The 22,511-nt window shown below is 32.1% G+C and overlaps 1 protein-coding gene and 1 long non-coding RNA gene across 2 annotated transcripts in view; both read left to right on the top strand.

The window, feature by feature from the left end:
• The first annotated feature begins 166 nt into the window (after positions 1–166).
• Positions 167–1,316, top strand: LOC140443424 (uncharacterized). The gene is made up of 3 exons (XR_011951206.1): positions 167–429; positions 538–604; positions 1,045–1,316. It is a non-coding gene; the product is annotated as an uncharacterized lncRNA (long non-coding RNA).
• Positions 1,317–2,663: 1,347 nt separating this feature from the next.
• Positions 2,664–22,511, top strand: part of Mcm5 (Minichromosome maintenance 5) — a 71,049-nt gene continuing 51,201 nt past the window's right edge. The window contains exons 1-3 of the mRNA XM_072534672.1: positions 2,664–3,021; positions 9,314–9,569; positions 21,968–22,140. Of these exons, the coding sequence (XP_072390773.1) occupies positions 2,870–3,021; positions 9,314–9,569; positions 21,968–22,140 (581 nt within the window). The 5' untranslated portion in view covers positions 2,664–2,869. The remainder of the gene's footprint in view (positions 3,022–9,313; positions 9,570–21,967; positions 22,141–22,511) is intronic.

The following is a 22,511-nucleotide window of genomic DNA, read 5'->3' as shown; positions in this document are numbered from 1 at the left end:
GGGCTTTACACCAACAATAAATTCACGAAGAAATTCATGAATTTATTCATCAATTTCTGTGTCAATAAATTCGTGAATTTCTTGGATGTAAAAGTTTCTTTGACTTCAAATAAATTTTTACATCAAGTGTCATTATTTCAGTAGTACCAATGGTTGTATTATTGGATGTTATTTATTTTTGTTGTTTGTTTGAATAAAGACATTTTGGATTTGGAAATATAATCAGAAAACAATATCGTTTTAAAAAGAAAATAGTGATTAAGATTGTACAAAAAATTATGCTGAATTTGGTAAAGAGTAAGAGCTTGAACAAGAAGTAAAAATTAGTGGAAATTATATGTAATTAGTGAAAACTGTTGATTTTGGACACAGAAGATAATTTCAAATAACTTTAATAAGGACAACATAGCTAAAGAAACAGAAAAAGCGGTAATTTTATTTTTTTTGTATGATAGAACAAGAAAATCTAGCATTCATTACATACTAAAAATTAACTGCTGTTAGCAGAAATGTTAATCAATTCATTGTGACTTTTAGAATGATGAAAGCCTTTATTTAAATACAATACCTGCCTGCACCAAGTCGAAGTAAAGAAGAAAGAAAGGTACAATACTTTTTATAATCTTTTAACCACTATTCATAATATATTCTCAAGAGATACCTAATAAAAATAAATTGGTATGTTTATTGTTAGAATATTGAGATGTGTGCAATTCTAATCAAAAAGATAAGTTGTAAAGAAATGAATACTTAAAAACAAATAAAAAATGGAAATAACCAGTTATACTTTACCACTAGTTTGTGAGCTGATTCTTTACAATTTTAATAATTTGTCTAACATATTACAATTTGCTTTATTGAATAGTAGGGTAGGGTAGGACAAAACTAAATATATAAAAATACAATCATTTTTAAATATAATATAATTTAAATGGTAAATGAAGAATCAAAATAACAGGAATAAAAGCTAGTTTTAATATTTGTTATACACAAACAACTATTTTTTTCTAAATAAAAAATCGTATTTACAGATTTTATTCGTAGGATATGGAATCCTGCATTTTTAAAGAAAGATAGTCAACTTTGGATGGAAACTATGAATAATAAAGTATAAGAGTAAGAAGAATTAATGGGAAAGAAAAAAATTAGTAGCAGGCCAAAGTCTTCATGTAGAAAAAGCGGAGAAGAGAACACAACAGAAACATGTCAGAGAAATGGAACTGGCAGAAGACATGAATTGAAAAGAAATAGATTTATTAGGTTTAAAAATTAGATTATGCAAAGAAAAATTTAATAAAAAATTTAAAAAAATAATTATATGTATATTAATGATCCTTCTGATTTTTCCCATAACAAAAATATTTTATAGGGCTCTCAAACATCTTCAACTTAAGTTCAATAATGTCTTTATTTAGCAATTCATCTTCAAAATTGTTTCCATTTGATTTTTCAATTGAATCATTTCAACTGTACAGCCACTTCCATCGACTAAAATGGGAAACTTTCTTCTTCCATACACATTTTGTTACATATCTGGAATTCATTATACAAAATTTCAGGATGTCTTAGTGAATTGTTTCAGTGGACTTCTGAATGTGAATTTAAAATCTTATCAATAATATAGATTAATCCATATCTGGTTCTAAAAAATAGATCAATGGACTCGATGCAAAGTTAATTTAACAATCCTATCAATAATACAGAATTATCCATACCAGTTCCATCCAATACTGGTTCAAAAAGAAAATATATCCAGCGAGTATCAGAATTTAAAATCAATCTTTGATGTATTTAGAGCATTTATTGTAAATTTTTAGAATTCCATGATACATCCTTGATATTTTTTGGATAATTATTGATTTATAACTATTTTTTGCAAGTTGCTGTTTTTGAGAATCATGAGCCGAATATGAAAACCTAGCATCCATACTTCTCTCCATACTTTTCATTTTGCAATCTTATAATACTTGGCATTTCAAAGAAAACCATCCTTTCCTGTTTCAGAAATCAATAGCACCCATATCTCTTGGAAAACGTTGTTTAATCAATTTTTAAACTTTCAAGATGATAAAAACATTTATCTAATGACTAGACCAAGTAAAAGATAGGAGTGAAGAAAAAGGTAGAATTATATAATCTTTTATTAACAAATATTTAGGTACTATATATAATATATTCTCAAAGCATTAAATAAATAATATTTGAAAAAAAGATGTAAGGGAAAAGTAAATAATTTTTTAATAAAACTAGAGTTTTCTGTCTCGAAATTGTATGTTTTTCCTAAAAAAAAATACATAATATTATTTTCTGTCTTTTATTATAGAATATTAAACTTACCTCTTTTCCATAACTATTACTTGACACGACTTAAAAATGCAAAGTTCAATTTGGTTCAATAATCAAAAGCAAAATAATTATTATCCCTACTTCGCGCCAAATCTACACAGGTTGGTGATACTGAATTCACGTCCAATAAATGTGAAAAATAGAACATGTTCTATTTCGTCAATTTCTTCACGAATTTATTCATGAAGTTATTCACGGCAAAATTGGATGTCAAATTGTGCTTTACACACGTCAAATTTGACCTTGAAGCGACTTCATGAATTTCTTCATGAATTTATTGTTGGTGTAAAGCCCGTATAATATCACATCATTCTTCCACACTATAATCAAAGAATATAGAATAATCTTCCAAATACCGTGGTAAATGACATAATGATGTGTTCGGTTGTTCTCTGATAATGACAAGAAAATTGACGTTCAACATTTCGGTGTGATTTCGACACCTGTATTTTCCCGCCAATTTTATTCTGTGGGCTTTGGCGTATTTTACCTGTTAATAAATTTTTATATTCAATAGGATAAAATGGAAGGTTTTGATGATGTAGGAACCTATTATAGTTCCAATTTTGCCGAGGATGATACTCCAAATGATCAGATTAATTTACAGGCGGTTAAAAAGAAGTTTAAAGATTTTATCCGGCAATATCATACAGACAACTTCAACTACAAATATCGGTAAGTTCGTTAAGACTAGCAAAATAGTGGTATAGAATAACGCAGATTAATAAATTTCATCTCCATAGACATGGTAGTCTCAATACACTATTACCTTTTTAATTTTCCAAATTGGTATTTATACTAGATTGCTTATTCAATGTTAATGGGACAATAGATGGGTGTAATACATTTTATTGGGTATAGTAATCCAATTTGGTATCCTTAACTACTTTGTGCTCTATTTCATGCTCATTAGTTTTTGATATATCTGGTGAATTAGTCAATGTATTTTCATCTATCTAATTTCATCAACATTTGTTAATAACATTGTTAGTTTCTTCTGATGATATTGATAATCATCACAAAATATGGATATAAATTATTTATTAAAGGGTGTAAGCTTTTGCTGTTGTGTTTTATAATGGTACATTGTTTTCAGGATTTATAGGTGTGATTTATATATTTTTACTTATAACTTGTTTTTATTCATGAAGTAGAGGAGGTATCCATATTGCTTTTATTTATCCTGTGTCAATTAACAGATTTCTATGAAGATCTGTTAAGTATCCTGCCTTTTTGGTTTTTGCTAATTAAACAGTTCAGAATAATAAACTAGAATAAACTTTAATACAGCTACCATGGTTGGACATTGACATGTAAAAGAGATCACTTAAAAGATACTTTTTAGTTGTATTTTAAATAAATTAATTTTGGAGTCAAAAATATTTGTTTGTCTTGGCTTGTTTGGCAAGCTATTAGCACTTCAGACTAATCGTGTAGTTGGTTCACTGATACCATAATTAGTGTGGTGAAATGGTACTGAAAAGATTCCTGATGATCTGTTGTTTCTACTAGGTACTTTAGGACTAACGAGTGATAACAATTGAGGATAGCCTATAATAGCATTAATGACTTTGTGCAGGAAACATAAATCTAAGAATGTTCTCCTACCCACTGATAGTCATGTTCCTCTCTCCAGAATCCACTCCTAAAAGCTGCTATCCTCAAAAATTTATTTTCAACCTTTTCAATATGTTCAATGTAATAGTTGTATGATGGGGGCCATACAACTGATTCATACTCTAGAGTAGGCCTAATGAGACCACAATAAAGTCTTTTAAGTGTGAACAAAAAGAGGTTTATAGATGTTCGTTAGATAAATACCAGCACTTTTGTTATCCTGTTTCTTACTTGATTGATGTGGCTTGAAAATGACAGATTGGTATCTAACCAGATTCCCAATCCCAAATCTGATACTTCATTTTTAGAGGCCAGTGGCAAGTTATTTATAGAGTAAACAATTGTATTTGGTTTTCTTTGCCTAGAAAATTTTATTTTATGATATTTTTTTATGTTAAGTGACATTTTGTTTAAACTGCACCAATTATAAAATGACCAATTTGACCTGATCAAATGGTTTGGGAAAGTCAGTACAGATCAAGTCAACCTGGAATCTCTCTTCAAAGCTGTTATAATATGATTGATATACAAAAGTAGATTTACATCTGATGGCCTCCCTCTCATAAAGCCAAATTCAGCCAAATCAGGATTAAAAATGTTTCTAAAACCCCATGTCAATTTCTTCCTAACCAAACAATCAAGCAACTTGGGCAGTTCTGACTGATTACAGACAACTCAATAGTTTGATATGTTGTACCTTGTACCCAATTTAAAAATTGGCTTTAATAAGCTTTTCTTTCAGATCGGGAAAAGCTATCAGTACCAAGTTATCTGTTAAAAAGCATCTATTAGTTTTTAACTTCTCTATCTTTTTTAGTTCTTTATAAATTTGTCTATCTTCTTCTATCTTTACTATACTTTCATTATCCATGTTTTTCTTTTCTTCTTTTTTGGCAGAGATATTGGTTTAATCTTTTTTTACTGATATCCTGTAGTTTGTTAATTTCTGCTCTTATCTCATTGCTTGTTTCTAATAAAAAAAATTTTTTGAGAAAAATTTTTATAATTTTTGTTTGGTATCATCTCATTGTTGTTTTAGACCAAATTTCATAGATTTTATTTTGTGGATTTTCTTGAGTTTAATATGAATATTGTCAAAGAATGTAATGCAGTCATCTCTATGTATACAACCTTTGTACTAATTTACAAACAGATATCTGGTAGTAAATATGTAATATCTCTCATAAAAATAGGAAGACTAAGATGGACAGGCTAAAACTTGGAAGGATGGTATAAATGATGATGCCAGAAACTGGTTAACTGCCTGACTTAAACTTGGTCATTACTAACTGCTCTTGCTGTTAAATTATTTTCTCTGAAGCTATTAATTCTACACAGGTTATACTAAAAACAATTGGTTTATTATACATGTTTCATTGTTATATAAGTTGTTGGGACTTTGATACATCTGCTTTATATAAGCTTTTCGTAAACACTCTTTTTTATTATAGGAAGGGGGTGGTTTCCATTATGAGGATCTCAGTTTTTTATTTGTTTTTCCATTTTCATTTGAAGTGCCTTTGATATCTTAGACAATTCTCGCAGTCTTAATTTCAACATTGCTTTTCATGTTCTCCTTTGTCACATTGAGGAGTGCCTTCAATTTCTTTACGATCTCTTTCCCTGCCTTTCTTAATGCTCCTAGTTCTTTAGTTTCTCTCCTTTCCACAGCCTTAGCCTCCACTGAGTCATCCATATTCTTTCTCGTTTCCTCCTCAATCGTGCCTTTTGCTGATTCTCCAATTCTCTCCCTCACTATCAGCTGTCATAGGTCTACCTATTGGAGTTTCTCCTTCCCAAGATCTCAAATTGCCCCACTTCTTCAAGCTGTTTCCACTTTGTGTCCTTGAGCAGGTCGTCATCGTTTTCATTTTTTGTTTTATTAAAATTAGTGGGTTGTTTTGCATATATGTTCCCACATGTCAGAAAGAGCAAAGGTCCAGCTGGATAGTGCTCTCTTATCCAGCTAAGGCATTTATCACCTCGGAAGGTTTCCAGGTATCCAGGGCACCATTTGCGACTGCTTTCCACCCAGTAATTCATCCCCTGGTCATGGTGGCTCATGAGCTGAGATTGTGGATTTTTTTTATAGAGTTGTACTCTTCTTTATTTGCCACGGTTTTCTCAGGTAGCAGTGACAGCAACGCTTGTATACCATCTGGTGTTCCTCAGTATAGGTGCTTACCCTACACTTTGGGGAAATGGAATGGATAAGGAGTGGGTGATGCTTTCTAATTGTACTAGGAAGTTCAGGTCTGATGTATCTTTGGATATCTTGGTTGTTGACCATTTGGTGACTAATTTATGCCACAGACATGGAAGGTGACATTGAGGACCTGAGGGCCTTCAATTTTTTTGTCCGAGATTGGTACATTAAGTGGACGGATTTGTAGAGAGGAAGGCACAGCAATTGAATCGATGGCCACCCGGTACACCGACACCGAAGGGTATTTAGACTATTTATTTATTGGGTAGGATATCTATTTGTTGGTTTCATCAGTCGTGCTCCCCTTATATTAGTAGGGACCAAGACCAATTACTCAGTCTTCCACGAGGTCACATCGAGGTTATTCCACAGCCCAGGAAGGGTCCATCAACACTTTTGGCATCAGTATACTTGAAGTTCTTATATTATTAAGTTGATATTGAATCATTTATTTATTACATCCTTATATCACCATCTATTAGTATTATATGCTAAGTCATCTGCATATGCAACTGCTAAGGCATCTCTGCCGTAATCTATTTCTAACACTCCATTGTACAAGATATTCTACAAAGTTGAACCTAATATAGATCCCTATGGTACTCCAGCTGACAGTTTTGTTTTTTCTTTACTTGTCACTTTAATGTATCTGTCAGTGAGGTAAATTTTAACTATATTTATTAGAATTGACCATTTATTTTTTATTCTTTTGACTGTGTAAGATATGAATTTCACCGCTTATATAGTTGATCTAGTTTTCCTAAAACCATATTGCTGGTCAGAAATGATTCTTGTGTTTAAGAGCTCATGTTCAAGATGACGTTTTATAAGGCTTTCATAAAATTTCTTAATACAAATACAAATCTAATAAACATATAGACCTATATTCCGAATTAGCGCTATTAGATTCACCTTAAAGATCCGTTCGCACCATAAATCCCCCTATAATCATTTCATGGGGAACCCCATTAGATACATTTAGCATTTAGGTCACCATGGACAGGTTTCTTTTATACATATGACATTTGTATAATAGATCTCTTCTACTCATGGCGCCGTCTCATATACGAAGTTTGGCGATCCAAATGGCAATTGTAGTTTTGGAAAGAGCTAAGCGAAAAATTTCTACAGATGAGCGGTCGAAATATCTCCTCAGGTCTTTCAGCCATGAGTTCTGGCATCTTCCTACTGATCTTTTGCCCTGTACTTTTCCTTCCAGTATAACTTGAAGTAATTCATATCTTTCGTCTCTCAACACATGACCCAAGTATTGCATTTTCCTCTCTTTGATTATTCTTAGTAATTCTTTTTGTTTACACATGCGACGATAATGGATTTAACATGCTGTTTATAGTGTTTTCTATCTATGTTGAGTCAAGTAACAGGTAATAATAGCTACTTTTTCTAGTTTGGTTAATATGTGCCCCTCTCTTTTTATAATATTATTTATGCACACTTTATGATATACAGGGTAAATTGTTATATATTCCCTGTTATCTGCAATCCATCTGCTATTTTGGATGATTTTCTTGTTTGGTTTGGGGACTATTATAATATCTGCTCCAATTTTGAGTCCATTCGCATATATCAGATTGTGTGCATTCTGCTGACATTCACTTTAAACTTTTTCGTCTTTTTGCAGGGTCTCTGCAGTTATGGGTGTCATGCGTATATGCCCAACATCTACCACACCTTTTTATTTTTATTTAGCTTTTTCTCTTAGGATGGCAATTATTGTAGCAATGCTTTTTGCACGATGCTCAGTGCTTTTCTCTATTGTTCCAAGTGTAGTTTTTATTTTTTGTAGTGCTACTTGGTCTTTCTCCATGATGATGAGAAACTTTTCCTCTTTTGTGCTCTTAAGTGAGCATACAGCCTCTGCTGTGCCCTGTGCAGAGCATACAAAAATCACGTGGTACGCGTCATCATCACAAAAGAGCCCCACCAAATGTATCTGGGATGAGTAAATTTTCCCCTCTGAGAGAGTAGGAGAAAGTGTTGAAATTTTTTCGTAAATAAGTTTAAATGTTCTGTGCGTGAAAAAAATAATTATTTTATCAGAGAAATAGTGTATTATCTATACACTATTGGGTTCTTACATTCATCTGAACCGATGTCATTCATGTATTCAGGTTCAGAATATTTACGATCTGATGGGGGAAAATTTATGAAAATCGAAATTTTATGGCTTATAGCCTGTAGCTTAGACAAGGAAAGAGAAGGGAAGGGACACGTAATCGTATGGAATTGACTGAAGCCTAAACCGGTACCTAGATTGAGAATAATAAATATATATCAATAAATAGATTTTTTCAAAATTTATTATTGAAAACTGATATAAAGATTACTTTGTGAACATGCTTTTATCATTACATATTTTTTAGTAGATCGATGTAGTGTTTCAGTAAATTAAAGTTGAAATCAGTAGATTACTGAAAAATCAGTAGTCTTGGTAACACTGCGAAAGGTTAATGGGCAACGTACAGGCGCCAAAACATGGCTGTCACATAGAAACTGGACTAACTTTGCGATGATTTATTGAATGAGCGTTACATGTCCTCTCTTTCCTTGTCTAAAGCCTGTAGTCTGGGATTCTTTCTTTATGACGCGTTGTCTGAGACTTTGACAGACATAAGCAAAATCGATATTGCTTTCTGTGCAAACAGAAGATATAAATAGTGCAATGTACAAAGCCCAGAAGAACACATCAACCTTTGATACATCCATTTGATAATGTCCAGCTGTGAAACAACTAATGCTGAATTAAGTTTTTGTAAAATCAATAAAGCATTTTGTACCACACATTACCAATGTTTTTATCCTTAACCAGCACACTAACCCAAACTTTTTCCTATAGTGATTAATTTGTAGGTAAATTGGACTAACTTACATTCAAAAGCAGAAAATATAATTCATGTTATATTGTCACTTAACGAATTCTTTTCTGTTAGATAATTAGTTTTCATTAAAAAATCGGGAAAGAAACGTTATCATAAATATGACAATTTGCAATATGTTTCCAATCCTATTTTCTAGCATTTGTATAAATTTTGGTTAGTCCACTATTGCACTCGTAGCCTCAATTTTTAATTACTTAAGTATATTACCTTAAAATATATCTAAAAAAGTGTTTTTCTTTAACAGGGATACACTAAAAAGAAATTATAATCTCCGCCAGTATTACTTAGAAGTGAATGTTGAGGATGTTGGAAGTTTTGATGAATATCTTGCTGATAAATTATACAAGCAGCCTTCTGAACATTTGGCACTTTTTGAGGAAGCAGCCAAAGAAGTAGCAGACGAACTTACAGCTCCTAGGCCAGAAGGTGAAGAAGAAGTAGAAGATATTCAAATTATGTTGTCGTCTGATGCACACCCTTCAGATCTTAGATCTTTAAAAGTAATTATCACAACATATATTTATTATAGATAAAGAGTTATATTAAATAGTACATTAAGATTAGATATTAGAGTTATATCACCACATTTTTGAGGGTATAGTGGATTGCATAGAATTATTTATTACCGGCACATTTTAAAGTTTTTAGAAACATATTAGTTTTTAGTTTACAGTTATTCTACTAGAAATAGAGCTGCTATATATGTACTGAAAAGTTTTATACTATTTTACTGTTTATAATTCTTATCAGAGTATAGTCTGGCAAATATTAAATGAAACTATAAATCACAAATCACGCGTCATAACTGGTCAAAATCAGCCGAAATCACGTGTCTTTCATGCATTCTCGGAAATTTTGAATTCGTTCATTGGCGGCGCGTAAGAAAATATGTTTCCTTGCGTATCACTTTACATTGTAAGAATAGAATATTACATTTCTGCTTATAATAATAAAAATAATACATTGGATCTAGTTTATAAAATAAGTTTTTATTCACATTAATAATGTGTAGACTGAGCGGATGTGCAGAAGTCGACTATATACCTAAAGATGTACAATACTTAAATGAGTATATTCTTTTTATTTCAGTACAATATTCAATTATTTAGTCTGTCAATAGAAAGAGTGCTAGCAACCGCAGATGCTTGTTTAGTTTGTATGTTAATAAGGGCTTTTAAAATCATGCCAAAACGTGTTTATTTGGAAGAAGTTATATATCGAGTCATGCATGACATGAATTATATTGTTATAAATACAATATATATATATATATATATATATATATATATATATATATATATATATATATATATATATATATATATATATATATATATAAGGTTCTTGAACTCCTAAGTGGAGCATAGAGCTTCAGTGAAAACGCGCCATCGGGTTCTATTTTGCGCTAAGGCCTTCACCTCATTCCAAGACTTTCCTTGGCCTCTTATCTCGTCCATGATGGATCTTCTCCAAGTTTGTACTGGGCGACCTCTTTTTCTTTTCCCTTGGGGATTCCACTCTAGGGCAGTCTTTGCGATACTGCAACTATTTTTTCGGAGTGTGTGACCGATCCAACCCCACTTTCTGGACTTAATTTCATTTTGTACCCTCTTTTGTTCGGTCAGGTGTAGCAGATCGTCGTTTCTGATGGTGTTAGGCCAGAATATACGAACAATTCTTCGTAGACATTTGTTAACAAAGACCTGCAGTTTGTCTGTGAGGGTGTTTGTCACTTTCCAGGTTTCACATCCGTAGAGTAGAACAGACATGACATTTGATCGGAATATTCGGATCTTTGTCCTTGTAGTATACTCGCCAGATTTCCAAACAGGGTTGAGCGTGCTGAAAGCTTGTTGGGCTTTTCGTATCCTCATACGAATATCGTCTTCTGTACCTCCGTTTTCTGTTATGACACTTCCAAGATACGTAAAGTTTTCCACATTTTCAATCTGCATATTGTCGATAGTAAATAGCGTGTTGTTCCTTGCATTTATTCTCATGGACTTTGTTTTACTAATATTGATTTTCAAACCTATTTTATTGGCTTCAGTGGAAAGTGTTTCCAATTGGTAAGCCAGATCTTGGAACCTTTGACCTAATAGACAGATATCGTCCGCGTATTCTAGATCGCTTAGGCGTGTGGTTAACGTCCATTGTATCCCTCTTGTGTCAGAGTCTAGTTTGGAGAGAACATAGTCTATAGCTATGTTAAAAAGAAACGGAGAAAGCACGCATCCCTGTCTAACTCCAGTAAGTACGTTGAATTCGTCACTGTTTATCCCATTGTGTGTCACGCTGCATTTCGCATCAGTATATAGTGACTTTATAATAGAAATTATTTTTTGCGGGATGTTTCTTAGCTCTAAAACTTTCCATAAAGCAGCGTGTGACAAGCTATCAAAGGCACGTTCAAAATCAACAAAAACCATGTATAGGGGTGTGTTCCATTCAACCGATTGTTCCATTATTACCCTCACAGTATTAATGTGGTCTATGCAGGAGGATTCTGGTCTAAAGCCTGCTTGATTAGCTCGAAACTCAACCTTGTTTGTTATTCTTTTCAGTATGATGGTCGCGAAAATTTTATTTATGACAGTAAGCAAGGTTATTCCTCTCCAATTTTTGCACAGTGTGAGGTTGCCTTTTTTTGGAAGCTTGATAATGTTACCTTTTTTCCAGCCCGCTGGAATGTGGTTTGTTTCCCACACCTCTCGGATTATGGGGAGCAAAATTTCAGCAGTTAGATGCGGATCAGCTTTAAGTATTTCAGCAGCAATGTTATCGATTCCCGGTGACTTGTTATAAATACAATACTCTCCTCAATTAATTCTACGTATTGCGTTTACGGCAGTATACAGATCGAAACGCAATTATCGAGATACGAAGTTTATGTCTGAGAAAAATTTTATTCTCTTGAATGGCAAATAACAGAAGTCTATTTAATAACGGAATTAATGAACTGCGGAACACAAACTAGTCAATATCATCGTTATGTATGGAATAACTGATGACGAAAGAGCAGCTAGCAAAGACCTATTCTGGAATAAGGCCTCAGAAATAATAGAAGTTTAGAAGGCAATATTATAGTACTAGGGGATACAAAAGTAGAGGCGAAAGATCCATCATAGACTATGTGTTAGTAAATAGATCATCGAGACAATGCATTAAAGACGTAAGAGTTATACGAGGAGCTGAAATATATGGTGACCACTATCTAGTTGTAGCCAGGACCAGATTGGGAGTGCGACAAGAATCAATAACGAAAGAAACCAAGAAAATAAGCAAAGCTTATTATACACCCACTGTAGAGGTAATCAGGTCACATAAGCTAGCGGACAAGGAGACAGCAAACAAGTTTGAAAACTACGTTAAAAACTACCTAACAGAGCACGCTGAACATGACTGTGACTTAGACCAAAGTTGGCAAATACTGAAAGAAGCACTTCTAAACGGTGGTAAACAAGCATGCGGAATAAGAAATAATAGAAGCAAAAAGTGTACAAACTGGTGGAACAATGAAATAAAAGCAGAAGTGAAGTCCAAGAAGATAGCTTGGAAAAATTATTTAAGGAACGAAACTGCAGACAACTACCAAATATATAAACTGCAAAGAATCAAAGTCAAAGATATGGTACTAGTAGCGAAACGGAAAAGTTGGGAAGAATTCGGAAATAAGATGGAAGAAGACTACCACTCTAACGAAAAGTTATTCTTTAAAACCCTGAAGAATTTAAGAACCGAAAAGGCTCAACAAACGCCAAAGCAAATAAGGGACAAAGAAGGACACTTACTACATGACAATGACCACATCCTAGATATATGGAAGCAATATTTCGACGATCTACTGAATATCCAAAACGATGTAGACATTATCACGGAAGAACCAGAAGAGGTAGAGCAAGAAGACCAAATTCAAGATGAAATAACTATAGCAGAAACAAAAGAAATCATACAAAAGCTTAAGAAAGGTAAGGCGGCTGGATTTGATAAAATCACAGCAGAAATGTTTAAAAACATGGGCGACAAGGGCATTGAACTACTAACAAAAGTATGTAATAGGGCATGGAGTGAGAGCCAAATACCAAAAGATTGGCAAGTGGGAGTTATTCTACCCATTTTCAAAAAGGGAGACAGACGCGAATGTAGTAACTACAGAGGAATAACACTACTGAGCATCCCATCCAAAGTATATGAGAGAATACTAGAGAAACGTCTTTTACAAGAAGTTGATTCTAAAATGGAACAATCACAAAGTGGATTTAGAAAAGGCAGAAGAATCCAAGATCACATTTTTACTATCAAGAAACTAATACAAAACACACGGAACTCAAGCACTGAGTTATACCAAGCCTTTATAGACTTAGAGAAGACATTTGATAGTACTCCAAGGAAAGTGATTGACATATGTCTAAAAAAGAAAGGTGTGAAAATCAAACTCAGGCAAGCCATTATGAGTATATATAGACATACAAGGAACAGAATCAGAACCGATAATATGGAATCCGAAGAGTTCATAGTAAATGAGGGTCTACGTCAAGGAGGAGTCCTAGGCCCCATATTGTTTAACGTTGTCTTGGATGATATAATTAAAGAAACTAGAGCAGAAACATTGAAATTATATGCCGGACATAGAAATCTAGATGCAGTGTGGATCTCAGAGTGTGCATACGCAGACGATCTAGTGATATTTAGGATAAATGAAGAAGCACTCAATCGAAATCTACAAGTAGGGAACACTGCACTAATTAAACGAAATTTGAGGATCAATAATGAGAAGACGAAAGTAATGGTATGTGGAAAAAATAGAAAACAAGCGAAGATAACACTTAACGGAAATATACTTGAACAAGTAGATACTTACAAATACTTGGGAGTACAAATAGAGAACAGAGGAACTGAAGAAACTGCAATAAGTTTTAGAATAGAAAGTGCTGCTCGGATGTACCACGCAATTAAAAGTACGTTTTTGTCGAAAAAAGAAGTATCCCAAAAAGCCAAAGTGACCATATACAAAACGGTGTTTGTGCCGATTTTAACTTTTGGTAGGGAAAGTTGGACGCTTACCGATAAATTAAAATCAAAAATACAGTGCATAGAAATGAAGTTTCTTAGAAGAATAATGGGTATAACCAGGTTAGACAGGATTAGAAATGAGGCAGTCAGAGAACATCTTAAGGTCCAACCAATTATTAAGAAAATTGAAGAGGCCCAACTGAGATGGTATGGACACATGGTTGGAATGAATCAAGAAAGACCCGTTAAAAAAGTATGGGAAGCCAGAAGACAAACCAAGAGACCAAGAGGCAGGTCAATGAAGACATGGGATGATAATGTAACCTCAATCCTAGAGACACGAGGAATCAGCAAAGAACAAGCAAGAAACCAAGCAAAAAATAAGAAGCAATGGAGAAAAATTGTACATGCAACTAACTAAAGACATTACACCCGACACCTTAGGGTAAATGGGTTTAGGATTATAATATATATATATATATATATATATATATATATATATATATATATATATATATAATATATATATATATATATATATATATATATATATATATATATATATATATATATATATATATTAATGAATGTCCTGACATTATGTCGAAATGTGTTTTTCACAGTACAATAAAGACACGACAGATATGAATCAACAACTGAATCAGTAGATTGCCGCAACTACACAAAAAACTAAAAATTCCATCAAAAGAAGAACTGGAATACAATATAAACGTTTAACTTACATGGTATGGAACACGAATGATAACACAGCCCAACAAATTGAAAACTGTTTTTGCTTGATAAATAACGAATTTTAAATATTTTTGATAGTAGTTTTTTTTTGGAATCGATGGTATAATTTTAATTTCGCTCGAAAAGATATACACAAAGGCACCTGGAAATCACCAGACAGACTTACAGATCATTCTGTTGTAGACTCAACACACCAATCCAATATAATAAACGTTCGCACCAGAATAGGAGCAAATGCGGGTTCTGATCACTACTGGATCGAAAGTAGGGCAAGGGCCAGAATTTTAAACGTTTAAAAAAGGAAATAGGTTCTAAACATGAACAATACAATGTAGAAGGACTTAAAAATACAAATAAAAATAGAGAATATAAACAAAATATAAACATCAAACTAGAAAACAGGCTAAAACATGAAAACATAAATGAAAAGTGGAAGATGATGCAGAAACATCATGAAAAAAGCAGCTGAAGAATTACTTGGCATGAAAGGTAAACAAGAACGAATAACTGTTTTGATGAAGAATGTCAGATTATAATAGAGAGAAAAAACAGAGCATATTTAAGGATGCAACAGGGATACAGAACCCGACAAGCAGAGGAGAAATATAAATAACTACGCAAGGAAGAAAAGAAAACCCGCCGCAGAAAGAAGAGATAAACTACGAACAAATGACTTCAAGAACTACAAGATCTAAGTAAGCCAATAGAGACGAGAAAATTTTACCGGAACTGAACAAAAGCAAAAAGGAATTAAAAAAACGAAGTAAAGAGATAAGGAAGGTAATATATTGACAGAACAGCAAAAAAAACTAAGATGGAATTCCTGAATGAGACCGAAAATGTTTTAGATTATATTGATATATTAGAAGTTCGTTTGTAATACTTTATTTAACGTTTCTTATAAAAATATTGCTTTTTAATTATGTGTTGTTAATATGTCATACGCTAAATAAAAAATAAATATTGTTCTGAAGCTATTTTCTTGTGACATTTTAAAGTAGGTACTATTTTAATGGGAATAAGCTACAATTGAAGGTTAAAATAAATTTATTGACGTTATTAATAATGACAAATAATAATAAATTTATTTATAAATTTATTAATAAATTTATTAATAAATTTATTAATAAATTTATTAATAAATTTATTAATAAATTAATTTAAAATATTAATTTAACTTTATTAATGTTTGTCATTATTAATAACGCCAATAAACTTATTTTAACCTTTAATTGTGGCTTATTCCCATTAAAATAGTATCTACTAAAAAATAAATTCTCCTTTACTGATCCTCTTCTTGGTAAAACTCATAAGACAACTAAGATATAGGATAACTTGCGATATCACGCGAATTATGAATGATCTTGGGAAAAACATTTTTTTAAAAACTGAACTAACAATTAAAACTTTTATTTTTGACTTACAAAGATTTTAGTAACAACAACAATAAATTAAATCAGACTGAAAATATTGATTTTAACATGGTGTTTTTATAATTTTATAATTACCGATCTTGCTGTTCGGTACGTCGCAATTTAGTCCAGAATGTTCAAGCGGTAGCCCCGTGTTGAAATCTACGTGGTAGAATTCACTGGATGGTAGCGGTCATTGTACTGTAACTCGCGTATGACTCATTTCATTATTTCTTTGCTGGAGTATAGTCACCTTATAACACTAATCACTAATTACAGCGTCTGTTGGAAAGAATCGATGGTTTTATATTTGATTGAATAGTTTATTTCATAAAATCTATGTTTCTAAAAGTGTTTACATTTCGAATAAATAATTAAAAACTGCAACTGTCAAAAATTGTTTTGTCATAAAAATAAAATTTACTGTCTTTCAGTGACATAGTTTTTTTACATTTTTTCAAAGTGACATTTTTCTAGTAATTTTACAATAAAAGCATGTCAGAGCAATATTATAGAGGGTTTTGCAGAATCATTTTCGCTACAAATTTGTATAATTTCATTAATTTTTCTGGGTTTTACGGCGCTCCGAAGTTGACCAGGTTCTTGATTAGTCGTAAGAATACGATAAAATAGAACCATTATACTTAGTTTTTTATTATATATTTTTTATTTATATCATTTTAAATCAATTTATTATTTTCTTAACATTCCTGTTATTATAAATTTATTATCGACCCATTCCGTCACCACAAAACTTACCCAACCTCGTGCGCTTGCGTCGCACGAAAAAGCACCGAGATAAAGTTTAATAAGAGCACCGTGCCAATATTATTCCAAGATAAATTTCTTGGTAATGAAAAAAACAAAACAAACTTAATAGATCTTCTTAAAATTTTCTCAGAAGTGGGTTTTAGTGTCGACCAGACTGAATCTGATGCAGATACAGTCATCATTCGTTCGGCAATTGCCGCACTACAAGCCTATGATTCTGTAACTGTCGTAACAGAGGACATTGACATTCTTGTCTTGCTCAAGGCATTAGGAAGGGAGCTGTCTAATATTATGTGTTCAAAGTGTCATATTTTGTTAAACCTTCAAAATTTGAAAGTCGCATCAATTATAAGTTTTATATATGGCGACGTTGTACTCTCTTTAGGGACAGAGTGGAGGTTACCCAGGAAGCGGCACTGTGGATAGGGAATAGAGAAAGTTAACAGACACGAGGGAGATAAGAAAAGACAACGAGAATAATACGAAAAAGATAAGGTATACTGTAGCACAACAAAGATAGATAGAGAAGTATTTATATCTCGCGGTAATCACCAATTATTACAACACATATACATGCATAAAGATAAAATAATAAAATAGGTACCTGAAAGAGATAATATTACTTACAATCGAAATGAATAATTTGAAAATGTGGTGAAAGAAAAAATAAGCAAATATCCGATCAAAAAAAAGTTATATTAATAAGAGTTAAATTATTATGGAAACAAAAAATATAATCATGTATTTAATAAACCTTACTATGTACAGCTAACGAAAATAAATGATACTAGTAATATTCTGTAATATTCTCAAGAGAGTTAAAAGGGATTGTTTTAATAGTTTTTAAGTCTAAATGTACCGAAATGATTATTCAACGTGTATGAACCTAATAATTAATTATTGCACCTTGAGAATACATACTAAAAAAATAATTATCATTACCCTTACACAACATTAACACAACATATAGCACTCTTTATTATAATGTAAACAAATATGATTCTGTGACAGCATGAGATACAAACGATTAGCCAACACAGTGGCCAAAAATTCATTTAACTTATCATTGCTTCCGCCAACACAACATACAACACGTTTCCAAATTCTTAGAGTTTATTAGCAGAAAACACTGCGATCCTGAAGTTTGGGGCTGGAAAAACGTGAAAAAAATTGGATACCAATCAAAACTTTCAAAACTCCAGCTCCCTTGAACTTCTAAAATAAATTTTCTGTAGATGCAAGACAAACTGTGGAAGTATGTGTGGTTGCCAAAAAGCAGGCCTCAAATGCTCTGAAGTGTGCCTTAATTGTTCTGGTGAAACCTGCAGTAATATCATGGAAATATCAAAATTAATCAACAGCTTCTAAGAATTCGAAGATGAATTACCCACAATTACGCCAATTCTAACTCCCGTTCTTCTGCAAATATTCCTTTTTGATACTGAATTAGAAACGCAGCCTAGACCATCAAAGAAAATGAACAAACAGTAGCTGGAAAACAACTTTTTAAATATATGATTATTCTCAATATTATCTCAGTTAGAAATTGTCTAGGGATTAAGTCTAATGGGGATACCACTTAAAAACGCGCCTTCAAACTTTACCTCATAGATGGTCTGGAAAAAACAGATAATAAACTAATAATCACAGAACAATGTTAGCAAAATAATAAATTGTATAAATAAAAAAATATATAGAAAGGCTTATTAAAAATCATTAAGCTTAGAAAACTAAGCCTACCGATTTTTATCGTATTCTTACGAGTATTCAATAACTTTGGAGTGCTGTAAAATCCAATGTAAAGTCACAAAGACTAAACTGGCTTGGTCACCTAGAAAGAATGCCAGATAATCGAGCTGTAAAAGTAGTCCAGAGATGGAAGCCCCAAGGAAACAGAACAAGAGGAAGGCCCCGTAAAAGATGGATAGACGAGTAGAGAGGGATCTTAAAACCATGAACATCAGGCAGTGGCGAAGGAAAGTATCCGACAGGGCAGAATGGAAGAACATTGTTAAGCAGGCCAAGACTCACAAAGGGTTGTAGCGCCATTAGAAGAAGAAGAAGGTGCTGTAAAATCCAAAGAAATTAATGAAATTTAACAAATTTGTAGTGAAAATTATTCTTTGAAACACCCCCTATAATATTTATTTATTGTCATTTTGTTGTAAAATGACCAGAAAAAAAGTTATAAGGGCCAAAACAAAATTTGTTCAAAAATTTTTAGTTATTTTTGTTTATAACTTTTTTATTTTTCATTTAACGATAAAAAGTAATAGAAATAAAGTTGTAGAAAATTTAATTCGTTACGAATATTATCCTATATAATTTTCTCTAGGATTGCTACTTTACGAAATACAGCTCGAAAACCCTTTGCTTTACTTATTCCTAGATGGCGACCGGTGGACAAGAATGGCGACCCTACAAACTTAAACTAAGTCTATACTAATCACCCACATATCAAAAAAGATCATTGCGTCCTCTCAAAGATGTAATCTCAATGTAACTTTTCAATTAACTATAATGTCTTCCTCCTCTTTTTTGATATAGGCAAATTGGCTGTTTTGTTTCTATTCGTGTGGATAATTTCGTTTTATCTCTTTGTTTCCAGGGCTAGTCTAACTATTATGTCCTCTACCATTCTGCTAATGTGACAGATTCATTTTCTTTTTCTTTCTTGTACCAATTAATTAATATTGTTTATTCTGCATAGTTCCTTATGTCATTACTTTTTGTTCTGTCTTATAGTCTTTTTCCGGTCAGTCTTCTTAGTATTCTCATCTCATTTGTCTCCAAATCTCTGTCATGACAGGCCGGATTACAGATTTGTTTATTTATGCTTATTTTCTAGTTCTAAGTGTTTGTTTCACCGTATTGTCATTGTAGCACCCTCCTTCTCCATTTGACTGTGTCACTTATCCCCTTACTTTCACTTCAATACTATTGTTACTCGATAAGGTTATTCCCATATATTTAAATTTTAATACTTGTTTTATCAGTTGGTTTTCAATCTTAAGTTTTCACCTTGTTGGTTCCTTTCACAATACTAAACTTTTCATAATAACTGATAAAATTTTCATATTAAATCGTTTGGCTTTGGTATTAAACTGGTGATGGTGTAGTATTCTTTGGAGATCATCTTCGTTCTCTGTTATCAAAAACGCGTCATCGGCGTCGCATATTATCTTTATCTCCTAGTTTGTCGTTTGGTATGTCCTTTTTTTGGGTTTACTAGCTTAAAACGTAAAAGTTCTATTTGAACTTTTACTTCGGTTCTGTTTCTTACATGTAGGTTCTCTATTATTTTGATGATATCCAGTAATATTATCTGTTATACAGATCTGTATCGGATCCGATATTCTCACTCTGTCATAAGACTTTTCTAAATCAACAAAACATAGGTAGGCTAGTTCTATGCACAAGAAACTTGTTGTTCGTCTGATATACTAATCGTTTTCTTCAGATTATTTGATAATATTTTCATTATGTATTAATTTTGAAATAGTACTTAACAATTCCTTTGTAATTATTTGGGTCGCATTTTACACCTGCTGTAAAAAGAAAAATCATAATACTCGTTCTCCACTCGTCATGTATTCTTGATGACCTTACCCTTTATTAAATATTATGGTTAACTGTTGTATAAGCCATATTTTATTACATAGTTAATTTTATAAACAAATTATTAAAATCCTTTATAAAAGGTATATAATTAAAAAACCCAATCAGGCTATATCATAAATACAAAACGTTTTCGGAATGAATATTCCATCATCAGTGTCCTAAAAAGTATATAACCACTTTAGTTAAAAAGAACGTGAAATTTATATTTTGACCAAGATTAATACAAAATGTGGTTAATACTTACTAGGTGTACATGTTTGAGCCACTAAATATCTGGGTAAAAACCCGTTAAAAGTTTTTCTTTTTTCTTCAGATATATTTCTATACTTTGGGTAAGCATTATAGTGTATGTTCTCTTTTATTTAAGTTTGTGTTTATTTTTATTCCTCCGAGAGCCTTTTTTGTTTTATGTTGTTTTAATTCTTTTCCCAACTAACTTAGTTATCTTCATCCCACGTGATGCTTTGTTCTTAAATTTTTTTATCGAGCCTACTTTGAAATAGTTTTTTGTCAAATTTTTCTTGTGCATTAAGAATGTTTTGTTACCTGTTTCGATATACACGATAAGTAAAACGTTATATATACCTGTAAATAGAAGAGGCCGTACGGTTGCGCTATGGTTTGAGTCCTTAAGGATAGCAGGATGTAAATATATGTTTTTATTTTGAGAGTCTTCTTCTTCTTGACTGATTTAACAACTCGGTGAGTCTTCGTCGCATCTACTATAGCCCTCTATCTCCTACGATCTTGCGCGTCGATTTTGCATTGGTGTACCCCAATCCTAGATAAATCGGCTTCATCATCGTTCCATCTTTTTCTGGAACGACCTACTAATCATCTACCGCCTAGTCTCTGAAAAAAGATTATTTTTAGCACTCTGTCTTTCTTTGATCTTACCACATGACGTATCCATCTTATCCGGATAGCTTTTATATATGTCTGACTATATTTTCAGTACCATACAGTCGCCATTTCAGCATTCCGGCGACTTCTTCACTCCGCTATCAATTTATCTCTTTGAGCTCCAAATATCGTTCTGAGAACCTTATTATTTATTTTCCGCTGATGTAGAGCCGATGTTTCACTTCCATATGTAAAAACTTGACGAATAATTGAATTGTGGTCTTAATTTATATTTTCTTTTAGCAACTTAGATCTTAATCTTATTTCAAAGGTCCAATATTTAAAATTAAAACAAAAACATAAATATAACTACACAAATTACAAACAATAAAAACAAGAACTACAACTATTTTATCTATCTGAATTTATTTTGCTATTGAAAGAAAAATTATAATAATTAATATTTTTTTTTTGTATTATTTCAGTCTGACGTAGTTTCTCGATTAGTAAAAATTCCTGGAATTGTCATTAGTGCATCAGGTATAAAAGCTAAAGCGACAAAAATATCAATCCAGTGTCGTACTTGCAGTGATGTTATTCCTAATTTATCTGTTAAGCCAGGACTTGAAGGATATATTTTGCCAAGAAAATGTAATACGTAAGTAATATTTAAACTTGATAGTTTAAAATAGACCTAGACCTTAAAATATTTCGAATAGTTAATAACCTAGTTAATGCCTCTTTGTTATAAAATGATCTTAAAAGCTTAGTTATGTAGTTGGTGTGACGTAAATATGCTATACTGGAATGTAAAAAATGGTTTAAAATTACTAATTTTGGTAGATCAAGGCAGCTGCCTCAAGTAGAAACACTGTATCCATTTTTTTTCAAAATCACTTATCGCATTTTTGGATATAGGGTGTTATTACCTCCCATTTACGAAGGAACAAAAAAGTAAAAATGAGTAGAACCACAATTTATGGTTGCTATGAAACACTGTATAACACATTCAATTTTCACTTTACCAAT

Source organism: Diabrotica undecimpunctata, chromosome 6, assembly GCF_040954645.1.
Source record: "Diabrotica undecimpunctata isolate CICGRU chromosome 6, icDiaUnde3, whole genome shotgun sequence".
NCBI lineage: Eukaryota > Metazoa > Arthropoda > Insecta > Coleoptera > Chrysomelidae > Diabrotica > Diabrotica undecimpunctata.
Note: the sequence above shows the minus strand (reverse complement) of the source record. Positions and strands in the feature narration are given on the sequence as shown.